Source organism: Mesocricetus auratus, unplaced genomic scaffold (assembly GCF_017639785.1).
Source record: "Mesocricetus auratus isolate SY011 unplaced genomic scaffold, BCM_Maur_2.0 Super-Scaffold_100001, whole genome shotgun sequence".
Lineage (NCBI taxonomy): Eukaryota > Metazoa > Chordata > Mammalia > Rodentia > Cricetidae > Mesocricetus > Mesocricetus auratus.
Window position 1 is genome coordinate 14,452,063 of NW_024429187.1, and position 16,615 is coordinate 14,468,677.

General features: G+C 47.9%; 1 protein-coding gene across 2 annotated transcripts in view; it reads right to left on the reverse strand.

Moving 5' to 3' along the window:
• Itpr2 (inositol 1,4,5-trisphosphate receptor type 2) overlaps positions 1–16,615 on the reverse strand; it is a 394,738-nt gene that overhangs the window by 134,610 nt on the left and 243,513 nt on the right. For both annotated transcript variants that reach the window (XM_040743610.1, XM_040743611.1), the window contains exons 38-40: positions 7,133–7,241; positions 6,258–6,445; positions 214–397 (exon numbers count right to left, since the gene is read on the reverse strand). In XM_040743610.1, coding sequence (XP_040599544.1) covers positions 214–397; positions 6,258–6,445; positions 7,133–7,241 — 481 coding nt within the window. The remainder of the gene's footprint in view (positions 1–213; positions 398–6,257; positions 6,446–7,132; positions 7,242–16,615) is intronic.

Consider the following 16,615-nt stretch of genomic DNA (forward strand, 5'->3'; position numbering starts at 1 on the left):
GTCTTTCATGTTGCCCGTCGCTTCCACACCAATTAAACTCCATTTTAGCTTGGTCCTGCAGGGCTAGTCTAGGGTCAAGCCCTCAACCGAAACCCTTTACAGCTGGAAGCCCGCACTGGAAACACTGGAGATAATTAAACCCCAGAAGCCAGATGACAAAAGGCAACACGAGACTCAAATGCTCATCGCCCGGGTATTCAGGGAGCTCCTCACCTCTCATCCGAGGGCCCGAGGCTACGAGCTCATTGTCATTGTCTCTCTTCTTGCTCCCTAAGTCTATGGTGTTGACAGTCACCGTGGATCTGATCTCTTTCTGGGCGGCCTTCATCCGATCGTAAAGGACTTTGAAGAATTTTTCTGACTTTTTTTGTTCATGCAACTGCTGGTAGAAGGAGTACTGCAGAGGAAACGTAGTTTAAAGTATCAATCCCTGAGGCAAGAGGCATAGTGGTTTATTCTGACATAAACACGGGCCTAACAGATAAAAGCACGGTGTGCTGTCTTTTTTATTTATTCCACAAATGGACAGGCTCTCAGTGTCCTATTCCACTGAATACACACTAATAGCACACGCTATTACATTGATAATAACAGTTAGCATTTACTTAGCACCTTCCACTGAATTCTAACCTTTTATATTCTGCTTGATATATCCTCCTGCATGTATTTTTTTAAATTATGAGTATAGTAGTTGTCATAAGTAAATAATTCTTTTAGTCTGATAGTGTTAAAAGCTGTGCACTGATTCAGCACACATCTATTGAAAGCCTACTATGTCCTATATTGTTGCTACAGACAAAACAAAAAAGAGAAAATGGCAAGACTCCTTCCCACGTGAGGTTGTAAATCAAAGCGAAACGTGGTCACTCACTTATGACTACCCCGTATACATAAGGGCTCCCTGTTAGGTGACCAAGTTATTTTTCCTTGTATCTAACTGATAGTACATTTAATTTAGGATGTGTTGCCATGACAACGTCACTCACCAGAACCCACTGGTACATAGGTTTTACGTTGCTTAGCTACTTCATAAGCAATGATGCTTTACATGTAGTTTAGGGGAATTGTAAGTAAACTCTAGTTTACCATTAATGATTCAGAAAGGATTTAGGATCAAAAGTGTGGAAACATTGAGTTGTGGTTACTTGTCTCTGTCTGCTTGGTAGCTTTATGGGAGAATTCAAAAGACTTGGCAGGAGATGGAGGAGGGGATGCACTCCAGAAGAGATGTACCTGACCACTGGAACCAGCCGCACCCCCAAATAAAATCTGAACAGGCAAGTTGGGGGGTCCAGCAGCTGGGTACTGACATGTTTTCCTAAAGGAATGCCTGGAGCCAGGCCCCGCCCTAGACACGACTCTAAAGTCTAGGTGACACGTGCAGCATCTACACACAGTGAGTTTTACACAGCCTTCACTTGCCAGCTTCATGTCTGTTAGGGGATGCTCCTAAGCAGAGAACTAGCAACTCTACAGGAGCAGGACAAAAAAAAAGAGCCCACCGTAACCGTAACCATGGCAACCGCACTGACACCGTCAAGCTGGTTCTGATGAGGATAAATGTAGCATCCACGGACCTTTAAGGTCCCACAAATTAAGCTGATGTTTGAGCACTAATCCAATTAATGCAGCCTGGCTGGGAGGTGAAGGGAGGACGGTAACATGGGTTAACCAGATGGTATGAACACCTACTACACAAAGACACGGTGTTGTAGGCAACGAGGAGCGCCAGAGGGAAGACTCTTTGCAGGAGCCAAAAGCAGAGGGTGAACGGTGTTGCAGAGGAAGAATCTGCCCCATGGATGGGGAAGAAGATGGGGAGGAGGAGAGGGAGGAGGTGAAACGATGGGGTAGAGAGGCTGGTATATTAAAACCTCCGTTACAGCTGCTGTGGTAAATCACTCTGCCGAAGACAACCCGAGGAGACGGGGCTCACTCGCACACAGCTCTAGGTTAAAGCTGACCATGGGGGAAGGAAGTTGCAGAAAAGCAGGAAACTTCAGGGAAACTGGAGACAGCACAGCCGTAATCAGTGATGAATGCAAGTATGCTTGTGTTCAGCACTGCCTTCTCCACCCTTACACGGTCCAGGGTCCTCTGCCTAGGGAATGGTGCCACCCACAGTGTGAAGATTCTCCCACCGATCCCTGCCTAGGGAATGGTGCTACCCAAAGTGTGTGTGTGTGTGTGTGTGTCCTCACACTGATCCAGCACAATCAAGACAATTCCCTACAGGCACATCTACAGGCCAGCCTCATCCAGATCAATCCCCGCTGAGACTCTTCGCACGCAATCCCGGATTACGTCGAGTTGACAATTTTACCTAGCTGACACTGAGAGAGACAAAGGCTCACATATGGTGGTCAGCCATTGTTGCTTCCTGGGACTAAGAATATAGAAAGTTATCTCTGGAAAGGAGATAGTCATTGTGACTAGAAGGTACAGAATCTGGAGCCAGGAAGCATGGACACAAATCCCAGCTCCGTCTATAAGTCTAAGTCATCTGCCTGCTTCCTCTTTGGTAATCTAGGATAATACATATTGTATTATGTGTATCGTGGGTGAGTATTAACCAAACCAATGTATGTAAGATTGGTTCCCAATACTCAATAGCCTTTATGTTATATTCTATTTCTATTTCTTACTCAGCAGCCCAGGTCAGCCTTCAGTGATCCTCCTGGCTCATCTTCTAGAGTTCTGGGATTATAAGTGTGACCCACAATGCCTACCTTTTGTTTATCTTTTTATTAGTGTTTGAAGTTATAATTTCTTCTATCTGCCTCCACTACCCCACGTCTGGTCCAGCGTATTGGGCACAGGAAGTGACTTGTGTAGTAAGGAAGGGATTCTTTCTGGTCCAGACTACCTGGGGCAGGGCAGCCCGCGGATAGCCCACGAGCCGGAAAGTGAAACACTAGCGAGGTAAAGGAAATTAAGAATATTAAACTCAGGGCTGGAGATATGGCTCAGTGGTTAGGAGAACTCGTTGCTCTCGTAGAGAATCTGAATACAGTTCTCAGGACCCACATGGAATCTCACAGCCATCTGTAACGCTAGCTTCATGGGTTCCAAGTTCCTCCTCTGGACTCCACAGGCACCTGCACATCTACGGTATACTTACATGCATTCAGGCACTCAACATACACATTAAACAGAAGTAAATCTTCTTCAAAATGTAAAATCCCTACGGAATTGGCGGGAGTCTAGGGGAGCGAGTGGTGAGAATGAGCACTCTCTCGCCATGAGCTTGCGCGTTTGGATGCGCGGTCCCCGGGCGGAGGCACCTTTGGTAAGGTTGTAGAGCTTTCAGTATTTGGAGCCTTGCTGGAGAGAGTGTGTCAGTGAGGTCAGGTGACTCTGAGGGTCTCCGCTCCACCAGTTTCCTCTCTCCGCTTCCTTTGTGTGGATGGAGATGTGGTCTCTCAGGCTCCTGCTCCAGGCTGCCGTGCCTCTCCAACTATTAGGAACTGTCCCCCAGGAGCCATACACAAAGCAAGTCTTTCCTTCCATGAGCTGCTTTCATCATGGAGTTTTATCACAGCAACTAACACAGTGGGGGGGGCACATCTGAGCCACTAACAGGGGGAAGTCAGATTCATCTGGTCTGATCTAGACCCCTTAGTGCCACAGCACACCGCTGACATCTGGGGACATGGTGATGACATCATGGTGTCCCCAAATCAGAAACCTAAAAAGCAGAACCTACAGAGTGAGGTATCCTGAGCCCACAAGGGGGATTTTCACGCACAGACTTGCATCAACACTGTCTCTCCAACAGTTATGCGTGACGTCTGTTTTCCTTTTCTTTAGATTGAAGCCATGGCCTCAGGAAGGCTGCACACTCACTACTACCCAGCTACAGCCCCCGCTCTCCTTTTACTTTTAAACTTATGACCCTGTTTTCACTAAGTTCACCAGACCAGCCTTGAGCTTGCTCTGTATGTAGCTCAGCCCCTGAGCAGCTGGGATTACACATTTGTATCACCAGCCAGTGTGTATGTGTGTGTGTGTGTTGTTTGGGGAGATGACACGTATTGAACAGATACAAAAGACTATGAAAATAAAAAAGCGGGCTTTAACCCCCTACACATATTAGAAAGTTAACTGGAGAGAAGTAACATAAGACAGACAGTGAATCAAAGGAACGCGGAGGAGGCACCAAGTGAGAAACAATGGCAGTTAGGCTCACCAGGGAGCCGCTGCCACACGCCCGGCTTCATCACAACCAATCGCTCATCAACACATCCACCGCTGAACAGTTACTGGGCGTTAGGGCTCCAAACACAAACAGCACAGCAATGAAGATGTGTTCTAAACCTTCAGGGATGTTTAGTTTCCTAGAAGGAATCTGGGGCACACCTGTAGAGGCACCGTGACGAGATAGAAACCCTCCCCAAAGCACCTGGAAGTCACAGCGAGGTCATGTAGCAACCAGCGGTCCGTTCTGCCCAATGAGACAAGGAAACGATTGTGAGAGAAGCATTGGCCCGAGTCCTCCAAGTGAAGACAGCAGCAGGAGAAGCTGGGGGGGGCTGCAGAAAGGGAGCAAAGGAGGGGACAGACGGAATAACGGACAGCTGGAGCACAGGAAGCACCTGCACCAGGAAGAATGTCGAGAGTTCAGTAGGGAGCCTGACTTTACTGGGAGGAGAGATCCGAGGCAGGGGTATAACACAGTGTTTAAAAAAAAACAATGTCACTGGGGGCAACAGAAATAATGTTAGAGGGAAGGGAAAACGGGAGCTGGGAAACACGGTCACGGTAGAGCGAAGGGTAAGGAGCTATGACAACGGTTTGAGAGGCAGGGATTGAAGTGTTAGGGATATGAAAGATACCTGAAATTGCAGAATCGCCCAGGTTTGTCATCAAGGGATGACCAACAAGGAGACAGGGCGGCCAGTCAATCAAAAGTGACAACCAGAAGGCACGGTGCCAGGCACACAAGGCTGGAGGTTGGATCTGGGGAGCGACGCCCTGGCATTTAAAAGCGGGGTCTGCAGCGCTCCTGGAGCTAGCCCGCACCATCAGCATCCATGTGAGGATGAAGGGCGATCCCCGGGGATGGCCCTCTGTGGTCCGGGGAAAGAAAGTGTGGTTGGGTGACGAGTATACACCAAGTGCACACCCGTGCCACACTGGTACCTTTCCTGCTGTCCCGTCAGCCTTTGTTCCTAAAGCCCTGCTATCAGACAGTCTCTCACACAGGCTCCTGCTGTTAAACATACCCTGTGACAGAATACCGCAGTCCTGAATCTGACCGGGCTTTTGTCTGCCATTCCCGGGACCAATAGGTTTGGGGATTTTTAGCCAGCTGGCGCTAGGCATTGTCTCCACGGCTTAGGAAGAAAGAGGAAGGGCAGGTTACTGGGCAGTGAGTCAGGAAGCTCAGATGCTCTCTGGGAAGTTTCCGGAGCCCAGGCTTGTGCAGCATACTGTTTGATGCAGAGGATCCGAGGGGAACCTGGCAGGGGTCTCCAAGGGACAGAAGTGGGACTGGACAGGGTCAGGTCCTTGGTGTACACATGACACAGCACTCACGGTTACTATGGAGCTCCTGACACAGCGCCCACCGCCACTGTGGAGTGGCCCCTGATGCAGAATGAGCTTCAAGTGATGCTCTGTTTAGAGCGAGGGGCAAGCCCTATCATTTAAACAGCAAATCAAACAAATTTATGAGGGAAACTGTGGTTTGTGAGGTCTTTCAATTTGTTTGAGCCAGCAAGAAGTTGAAAGAATACGTTTTCCCTTGGTTTCATTAACAAGTGAACAAGAAACAGGAAAGACCATAGGAGTCGGAGGTCAGGGATGACCAGAGCAAAAACAGGACCACAGCATCCACGAGCTCACAGCGGCTGTGGCTATCCATACAAGGCCAAGCCAGTGAGTGTTCCAGTGTGGGGTAGGAAGGTTGTGAACCCTCAACCTTGACTGGGACCTACGGGTGGGATCTGGCTTCTGGGACAGGAGAGTCGGTTTTCTTTAAGGGGTGGCTCCTGGTAGGTTAACCAAGCTCCAGAAGGTAAGTCGGCACACGGAGGGATCTGGGCAGCACAAACTGTCATCCAAAGTCTTCTGGGATGGCAGGGGGAGAAGACACAAAGTTAGGGGAGCGCAGGGAGGTGGAGTGGACATTGAAGAGTTAGGGAGAGGAATGGAGAGAGGAAATGTGAACATTGAATGAAATTCTCCAAAACAAAAGAATATCCTTTTGAAAAGTAGAGATCACAGCCCGCACAGTACTGGCGGCAGACGAGCACCTGGGTCTGGGTGTTCCCTCCTTCCAGCAGGGCGATGCCAAGCAAGATGCCCTCGGAAAAAATCCTGTCGTTTTTGGTGTTCACGATGACATCAATGACAAGCTCCGATGCTCCTTCTTTGTCCAGCAGACACTGGATATCTGACATCGAAGTCCCCATCTTATCCGAGTCCTGTCCAGAGAAGCCTCCTGTGGTCGGGGAAGAAAAAAATAAACAAAAACAAACAAGACAGCAACTCAACCTTCAGCACAGACATCGGGTTTTTTTGTTTGTTTGTTTGTTTTTTGTTTGTTTTTTTAGCAGCAAACCGTGTTTTCAAATTCTTAAACCGTAACAGCATGAGCCACGGGGAAATTTAGTTATGAATATATAAAAAAAACTACAAGGATGGAGATCTTAAAGGAACGTCCGATATGTAATTTACTGTCACCAGCTGGCTTTTTTTTTTAAAGCGCTCTAGGAAGAGCTGCAGAGGTGACCCAGTGGCTAAGAGCACTGGCTGCTCTTGTTTGATTCCCAGCACCACTCGGTGGGCTCACAACCATCTGTGATCCCAATTCAGGGGACTCCAATGGTGTCCAAGCACAGGCACAGTGTGCAGACACACCTGCAGGTACTCACACATATGTGCAAGACAAAAGTAAATAAATCTCTATAAAAATGCTCTACATATTTTGTCTTTAATGCATGCATGAGGAAATTGTGACAAAGAAATCCACTCCAGTGCTCAATGGGTGGACTCATGAACCCCAACAGCACAAACATGTCACTGGTGTTTGAAGTATTTCCCACTTGCGTCTCTTGAGTAAGATGAGGAGCAGCCCTGCCATGGAGATGAGCCGTGAGACCCTACAATGGGGGGTGAGAGCACCTACCTCCCACTTGTGCTGTCTTGGCATAGGCCCCGGACAGGGGTCCGTTGGCACCAACGCCATGGTCACCTTTGAAGTAGCGGTTCAAGAGGATTTTCCGGAGTATGCTACCCTGGAAGAGGAGAACAGTCATCGTCTTTAAAAATACAAGTAAAGAATGCTGACGTGCTAAATGCAAATGTATCTGAGGTAAAAACATGGAAAAGATTATTTTATGCCAAATAAGTATTTTCAGAGGGAAAACCACAAAGGTCCCGGTAATGGCAATAAATTTGCTTTCTATAATCGTGAAGTGAGTGATCATGAGGTTCCTAAATGCGCCGTGGAGATGTCCCCTCATCCCAGAACCCAACAAGCTATACAGAATAAACACATGCTGAATGGAGAGCCATAGAGCTGGCTCAGTGGGTGAGGGAATTGTCCATCAAGCCTGGAGACATGAGTTCAAACCCTAGGCTGCAAACCTGACCTGACTCCTGCAAGTTGTCTCCCGACTTCTACACACATGCTGTGGCATGCACACATGCATGCAGTACACACAACAAGGAAATACTGTAAGCCAGCTATATATGTATGTATGTGTGCTTGTATTAATGCATGCGTACATGTGTGCATGTATGTATGTATGCATGTGTGTATGTATGCACGTGTGCATGTATGTATACATGTGTGTATGTATGTATGTATGTATGCATACATGTGTGTACACATTTATATTTAGAGGCCAGGGGGATGACTTAGCGGGTGAAAGCACTTGAAGCCAAGCCTGACAACCTGAGCTTAATCCCTTGGACACACAAACATGGTAGAAGGAGAGACCCACTCCTACACACATGTCATGCACATCACACATTAAATCAATGCAATAAACCTAAGTTTGCTGACTGGGAGAAGCTGGGGGTCCTAGCGTTGAGAAGAATACTAATAGTGCCTAGAGAAGATAACAAACACCCATACGGGGAGGACCTGTGAGAGGAGTGGGGGGGTCATGAACAAAGTAGAATAATGAATGCACATAAAATGTCCTTCGAGCCGCGTCAGCTTCGACGCTAACCAGAAAATACCTGAAAAGGCAAATACAATCGCTTGCTTGCACGCAGCTGCTGGCACTAGCCCCTGAGGTGGTACCCCGTACCGCAGGGAAGAAGCCTGAGCTGGCATGACTGGTTTCGGAGACACGGTCCATAGGCCACAAGCAAGGGCCTCACTCTTGTGCCTGCAAACCCCAGCCACGCCCAGGTGCCTGCTCCACGGACTCCCCGCACTTCCCCAGTATTTTCCCCACACCCTGCCACTCCAAGTCTCGAGTGCTCCTCTCCAGTGCTGTGGCATCTGGTGCAGAACCTAGGGGCTTGCCCTGGGTGCCGGTGTTGGTCTCCCCACCCCCCAACCCCCCATCTGCAGTGACCTCTCGACCTCTGCTGCACGCTCAGGTCTGGTAGCCACTGTGTCTCCTCCAGCCTGAGCTCGCTTGCCTAAGCCTCTCGGTGTTTCCCTTGGATTTCTTGCCTCTGTCTTGCACTGGCACAGGAGACTCGGACTGGGACATTCCTTCTCTCTTGAACCCATTTTCCTTCCTGTATCAAGTCGCTGGGAGAGCGTCGCCGTCACGCTGGCCGCTCGCTGACAATGGCCTCTGAATCCTACCTTTCCGTTGGGAGCTCCTGGGTGCCTTTGATGCTGTATTTAAACCAAACTAAGGTATGGTTTTCTGCATCTTCCTGTTTGCGTAAGGACAAGGCTTGTCTTCCCTCTACGGTCTCCATGCTCCCGGGAAGCTACTCCTTCAGGCACCATTCTAGGTGAAGAGGTAGAAGCTTCCTGGATGTCAGTTTGATTAGACGGTAGAGTCGCCATGGCAACACACCTGTAGGTGTGCCCTTGAGAGCATTTCCAGGAAGTTTCACTGGGTAAGGAAGACCCACCTTAATGGGAACAGAACCGTCCCATGGATTGGGGTCTTAGAATTAATAAAAAGGAGACGACCTCCATGTCCCTTTGCTCCCTGCCTATAGGTGTGATGTCACTTGTCACCAGACACCTCACACTCACTCTTGTGGGCCACACCTTCCCTGCCATCACGCCTGTACCCTCAGAGTGAGTTGGGACAGACTCCCAACCTTGAGTTGCTCTTGATGAGTATTTCATCACATCTATGAGAAAAGTAACCAGCAGAGCATTTAAGAGTTTACAGTGAGGTGGGGACTCCAGAAGCCTGTAAAGGAGGGAAGCTGACCCCAGCAGGCTGTGTAACACACACAGACACACACACACACACACACACACACACACACGACCATGCACAGCCAGCAGCAGAAAGCCCTCGCTGTTACGGCGCCGAGAATTTCCTGGACACTCTGGGCCTGCAGTTGCTCATCTTCGCAGTGACTTTTTGCCGATGCTTTTATTCTTGGGACACAGACGGTCCCTGCTTCTCATCTTGTGTTTTCTCCCCCAACACCTTTTCATGAAAGGCTGCAGTATATAAAGGTAATGACGAGGCTTAGGAGAAACTGGGGGAGAGACAGCTGACTTCCCCGTGGATGTACCTCTGCTGTCCTCTATTGAACCTATGGGACCCAGTGGCTCAGCAACAGAGAGGGCAGGCTGCTCTCACAAAGGGCCTGGGTTCAGTTCCCAGAACCCACTGATGTCAGGTGGTTCATGGCTCCAGGGCATTGGAGGAATAATGGCGGAATGTCCTACATTTCTCTTATTGGTCAATGAATAAAACACTGTTTGGCCAATGAGGCAGGAAGACAGGTGGGACTAGGAGATGAGGAGACTTCTGGGAAAGGCAGGTGGAAAGTCCACTAGAGATCAGTTGCCGTATAGACCACAAAGGAGTAGCAGGTCTGGGTGTTCTCCAGTAAGCCAAGACCACGTGGAAATACATAGGTTTGTAGTTATGGGTTAATATTTAAGACAGAGCTGGCCAGTAGGAAGGCCCAGCCATCAGCCAACCCTTTAATAATTAATATGGTGTCTCTGTGTGTTCATTTGGGGCTGAAGTAGTGGGACCTGGCAGGATAAGAGAACCTCAGCAACAGAGGAAACCTGCACCCATGCACACACACACACACACACACACACACACACACACACACACATACACACATACACACATACACACACACATACACACACACATACACACACACACACATACACAGATACACACAAACCCACGTGCGCTCATGCATGATTAAAAGTAGATCTTTTAAAAGACCACCTAAGAAACCCAAGGATGCTCTTAGCTACAGGAGACCATATAAATAAGCATTACTTCCTCTGTTCTTTCTTTTAAGGGAGGGTCCTCTGTGTCTCACTATCTCTGTCTCTCTAAGGAACTATCCTCCAAAACCAGGGACAAACATTTCTTTGGTATCTAATGGGGTTTTCCTCACCCAATGGCAGGAGGTGAGGCCACAAGAGCTTTGGGACTCACTACTGGGACTGAAGTCATCAGAGAGTCTCGGAAGATTGAGGCCTATGGCCCCATTGCCACAGTCGTCACTGCCGCCGCTACTGTTCTGAGACAGTCTCACTCCAGAACCCAGCATGGCCTTCAACTCATTGCCATCCTCCTGCCTCTGCCTGCAGAGAGCTGGGGTTACAGGCATGCACCACCACACCCAGAAAACACTGATTTGAGAGTCACCCTGCCTGTCGTGAACACTAGTCATGACTCTCTCCTCCACAGACCGATTGGCACAACCCCACACAACAAGTTGGGGTGCCTATAAGGACTGAGGAAGACAGAAGTCAAGGCTAGCCCTCTTCCTGTGCAGGCAGCGTTGTGTCCACAAAGAACCCGTCGTGAGTCAAGTCTGGACCCTGGGAGTCAGTTTCTGTAAGAAGCGCTCATTCACACCTTCAATATAATTCCCCAAAATTCCAACCAAGAAAGAAACATCACTCTACTACTGCAGACAGGAAGAAGAGGAAGAAAAATTGATATATTCATGCAGAGTGGCCCATGGCCATAGTCCTAGCACGTTGGGAGATTGTCATAAAGGAGAGGCCAGCCAGCACTACAGAGTGAGTTCAAGAGTGAGTGAGAGACCTTGCCAGAAACAAAACAAAAATGTTTTCACACTATATAATTGTTTTTGTTTTGTTTTAAAAAGCATTCCTTACAGGGTAGGAAGAATAAAGTGTTTTTAAAATCCAGAGTAGAACAGCTACATTGCACTAAAATAATGATTGTATTTGGCCAACACTGTAAAACCAACCCTCTTAAGCAGATAAAACAGACTGGTGAGCACCAGTCACCAAGAAAGCCTCCTTCACTGGTCCGCTGCGCTCAGAAGATCCACAGTGCATTTCCCAACAAATATCAGAATGTCACAGAATGGGGAAGACTGGGGTGAGCCTCCTGTGGAACCACAGTGCCCAGGTTCAAATGTCCCTGCGTGCTCTATAATAACCAGGGAATCTCACACAAGCTGAGCCTCAGCCCTCAGCTGTCAAGTGAAGCAGCTGTTGACCCTCCTTCCTGCAGCTTCTGTGATGGCACAGTTCCCAGCGAGGTCTAAGGGCCACACAAAGTCAGCAGAGTCAATGACGTACCTGCAAAGTTAACACAGCCACTCACAGAGAAGCTTTGCACTGCTGTACATTTCCTGAGCTTATACCAAGCTTTCCTACAAAAGTGAAAAATTGACACCAAGAAGAGGGAAAAAAATTATCAACTACCTCAAAACCCTAGCTTGCATGAATACGGAAAAGTCAGTCCAATGCATGTACACACTGTTCTAATTTTCAAAAAGCAGCTCAAGACAGAAAGACACCGTGCAACAGAGTTCAAGAGGAGGATATTTTTTATTAAGGGAAAGGATCGTAAAGGGGGAAAGGGGAGAGACTGGCCTCCAGGGATAGGAGTAGCAGGGGGGAGAGACAGAGAGAGAGATTGAGAGAGAGACAGAGAGAGAGAGAGAGAGAGAGAGAGAGAGAGAGAGAGAGAGAGAGAGAGAGGGGAGGTAGGCAGGACCCTTTTAAAAAGGAACATAGTGAATGTACACAGGCGGTGTTCTTAGTGGCTGGAGCTGAGGACTTTTCCTGTCAGAACTCCAAAGGCAGGCTAGTACAGATGCCTGGATACTAACACGTATGTCACTATAGAAAATATGTTCCTTAATTTCAAATAAAGTGGGGAAAAAAACCTATCCTGGTTTGAAAGCCAGTTTTCAGCTAAGGCAGTCATCTCTATGTCATTACCGTAGACTCCAGTATAGACCACTGGTGTCACTTATCAGATTCTGGTCCCCCCAGAGGCAAGTGCTGCTGCATAGTTTGTCATGGTCATCCACAATCTATCTTCTCTGTGATGGGGAACGGAGTCAGGAGCTTCAGTGTGAGGCACGCCCCTAAGTCCCTTTAAGTCAAATAAAATAATTACAGACTCTGCCAGATAGTCTGGTGCCAGGGCTGTTAAATCCTTTCCGAGCTCTAACTTCCATGGCAGAGAGTAAGGACAGAACTAAATGCACAAAAATGTCATTTAAAAATAGTCCCACGGGGCTGCGATGCGTGACCTCTGTGCTGGGTCTTCCTCCGTGGGCCTCCCGCAGAAGGTTCTGGGGTGGGCCCACTCGCAATACTGTCCTCTGTGGCGTCCCTCTGTCAGAGGCAATTCCAGGCCACAAGACACTGCCTCCAGCCAACATCTTCACAGGAACACATTCCAGATGTGCGAACTGTTACGGAGCCAAGAAAACTGAAGCCACCTTCTGAAATTACAACAAAACGTCTCCATAAAACGTCTCGCCCATGTCCGGAGGAGGCGTGCTACAGTATGTGGACACATGGGAAGATGGCCTGTTTGCTTTGATTTCCTGGTCACTCCCCGCTATGTTAGAGCAAGTTCAAGATATCAGAAATCAAGCAACCCAGAAGCGCCTGGCCTTGGTGGACAGAACGGAGAAAAAAAAATCGAGCATTTACCCTAGAAAAATCTAAAGGCTTTCTTTCATTCACTTGGGAAAGCAGTGCACTGTTTGCCTTTTTAGACATGAACAGCTGTGAGGTGGGTGTTACCAAGTCCTTAAGAAATGAGCTAATGCACGTTTCCCATTAGAAGGGTTCTGATCAAGACTTCATGAAACAAAAAACACCACATGCCAGCATCCTCAAACTCTGATCCTTCAACAGGCAAAGGCGTTTGACTTGGGGCCCCCCCTTAACGGTGACATCAGCGGCTCATCAGCTGGGGGGATCTGGAAGTGTGAGACTCCAGCCGCCACTACCTCATTTAACACTGACCTTGGACGTAGGTAACGGGTGTCCCTGAAGCCTCGTGACTTAGTGACTGTCTGATTAAGAATGCTCTCCTAGGAATGCCTGACCGCAAAGAAGAGTCATGGTTCTGTGTCAGCGCTAACCTGGTGGGACTACACTGAGCCCACTGTCATCACCCTCGTGGGGGGCTCCTTGGAGGAACTGTGGCCCCACCCCGCCCCCCACCCCACCCCCCCAGTCATGTCATATGCCTGTCCCAGTCAGGCCCATCCCACCCGCAGTGCAGGAAAGCCACAAATGCCATTCAACACAAAACCTTACACTTATTTAAACACCTGGCAACTTCCTGTATTCCTTTTCGGTAACTCTTAAGTAAGGGATGACTGCTGTGGCTGAAAACTTCAAGCCAAGACAGAATAGCTTTCACTTTATTTGAAATTGTGGAGTATATTTTTCTATATAGGTACAGTTCTCGACCGTGTGAACTTTGTGAATGGCAAGGTCAGACACATCTACAGGGCCTCCAGATTCTCTGCTCGCTCAGCCACTTTCTCAGCCTTATGAAGACGGAAAACTCAGATGTCATCAACAGTCACTGTCTGTGTTCACAGCTTATCAACACCGTGACACACAAAGACCACTAAGGGTCATCTTGAAAGGCAAAGGGTGCCAGAGAAATCCTAGTGAAAATAAAGACATGTGCCTGTAATCCTTGCTCTAGAGGAACAGGAAGGAGAATGAATGCAAATTAGGAGCCAGCCTTGGCTCCAGGGAGAGTGTCCCAGGACAGCCTAGGCTACATAGAGACTGTCTGAAAATAAAATAATCAAGAAAACAAATATGTCAGGAACTTAACTGAGGACTAGAACAGAAACATTTATTCACATAAAAAGCAATCCACCTCCTCCAAATCCCTTCTCCCTTACTCCTTGTTTTTTAAAATCAATTATAAGGATATTTATTACACATCTATCATGTGACAAGGTCTAGAAAAGAGGCTCCTAACAGCAACATAAGCAAGTAAAGCCCAAATACATAGAGCTAGACATGAGAATTCACTGTCTCTCGGCAAAAATAATTCTCACCAGCCCATCTGGGTCCATTTTCAAGACTTCGGTGTTTAAACTGTCTGAATATGATAGCTATACAGTGACCCCCTCAACCCCTCCAGGTTCAGCAAATGTCCTAAGCTCAGGCAATGGGGCGGCTGGGAAGGCGTGGCTGACAGTGAGGTGTGGAGGAAGCTGTAGTCCATAGTCTTTGGGTTATGAAAACAGCTCTGTGCATTTGACCTGCAGGAACATCAAACCCAAATGCTGTCCCCATAGATGGTCCTAAACTCAGCTCTGCTCCATGTCTGACCTCAGGACTACATGAAGCCCTCACTGGGCTGGATCAAGCACTCACTGGACTAGCCTTGAGATCCTGCTGCTGCTGCTGCTGCTGCTGATGATGATGATGATGATAACGGTGTTTGTTTCTTCAGTGACTGGTGACTTCTCACTTCATCTTAAGGACAACAGGTCAAAAGCTGGTAGGACCCTATATAAGCTGTGTGGGCAAGCATTTTGTTTGTTTGGGATTTTCTGTTTATTTGTTTGTTTCTAATCGGAACCTTATGCAGCCCAAGTTGGCTTCAAAATTGCTACGTAGCCAAACATGACCTTGAACTCCTGATCCACCTGTCTCTACCTCCTGGGTGCTGGATTGCAGGCCACATGCCGTTCTACACATGCAGGAAAACTTTAAAGATCACTTCCTTATTGAAGAAAAACTACTAGATACACACTTCATGAATCACTAGCTCATAAAGTGACCCCCGAAGTAGCAAAGACCCACAGCCTCTGATGCCTCCTCAGGGCATCTGCAGGCAGCTATCTAACTACTAGTTATTACTGCAACCTCAGAAATCTGCAGACACCTATCTAACCACTAGTTACTCCTACAACCTCAGAAATCTGCAGACACCTATCTAACCACTAGTTACTCCTGCAACCTCAGAAATCTGCAGACACCTATCTAACCACTAGTTACTCCTGTAACCTCAGAGCATCTGCAGACACCTATCTAACTCCTAGCTGTTGCTGGTAAATCAATCAAAGTTGTAAGCAACCTTATCTGTTTTCATCCATCCAGTGATCATTTCCCAAAAGTTTCTCCAGGGATGCACGATGACAGCAATCCCATGATCCATCATAGCCAATCAAGTTAAAACACTTGGGAGGCAGAGGCAGGGGGATCTCTGTGAGTTCAAGGCCAGCCTGGTCTACAGAGTGAGTTCTACAAGAGCCAGGGCTGTTATGCAAAGAAACCATGTCTCAAAATTACCAAACAAAAACAAACTCTCCTCCTGTTAAGTGACCTGAGGAACCCCCTCTTCAGTGAACCCTGAACTACATCCTCTGCATTCAACAATCCTCATCTCAGGATCACCTCAAGGAGACCAGGCCTACAGAACTCCTCTGCCCCTGGACCTCCACCTGCATTCAGCAGGAAGAAGCTCCCTGTAAAACAGAAAAACAAAACAAGAAAAGAAACAACAAAAAGAACCTCTGGCCCTATTTCCAGAACCCCTATACATTCAGATCCCATTCCCCATCTCTTAAGAGTTGGGGTATGAAAAAAAATAAAAAAATAAAAATAAAAGAGTTGGGTATGTCAGATGTCAGAATAAACCTTGAGAAAACCTCGGGCAGACACTGACCAAGGAACTTTCAGTTACCCTAAGGCAGTGGTTCTCAGCTTGTGTGTTGCGACCCTTTGGGGGCTGAACGACCTTTCCATAGAGGTTACCTAAGCCCAGCTGAAAACATAGATGTTTACATCATCATTCATAACAGTAGCAAACTTGCAGGTACAAAGTAGGAATTTAAAATAATTTTATCATCCCCCACAACATGAGGGTCTGTATTAAAGGGATGCAACGTTAGGAAGGTTGACAACCATTGCCCTGAGTCTCGCTGAAATCTCCTGTCCCCATACTGATTTCCCTCTCACTGCCATCCCAAACTCAAGTCACCCACATCCTGACAGCCGTGGAAAGACAACTTCTCAAGAGGAAATGGCCTTGTCTGAACAGACTACTCCAGGCTTGCATGCAGCCCCCCAGCAGCGGCATTTAAACCCCCACTCCCCAAACCTCCCGTACAAACTCCAAGCGTCCCCTCTCACTTTGGCAGGCACCCCCTTGCCCTCGACAGAGTGTCTATCCCTGGCTGGTTTGAAATAAACAGTCCCATCTGTTGA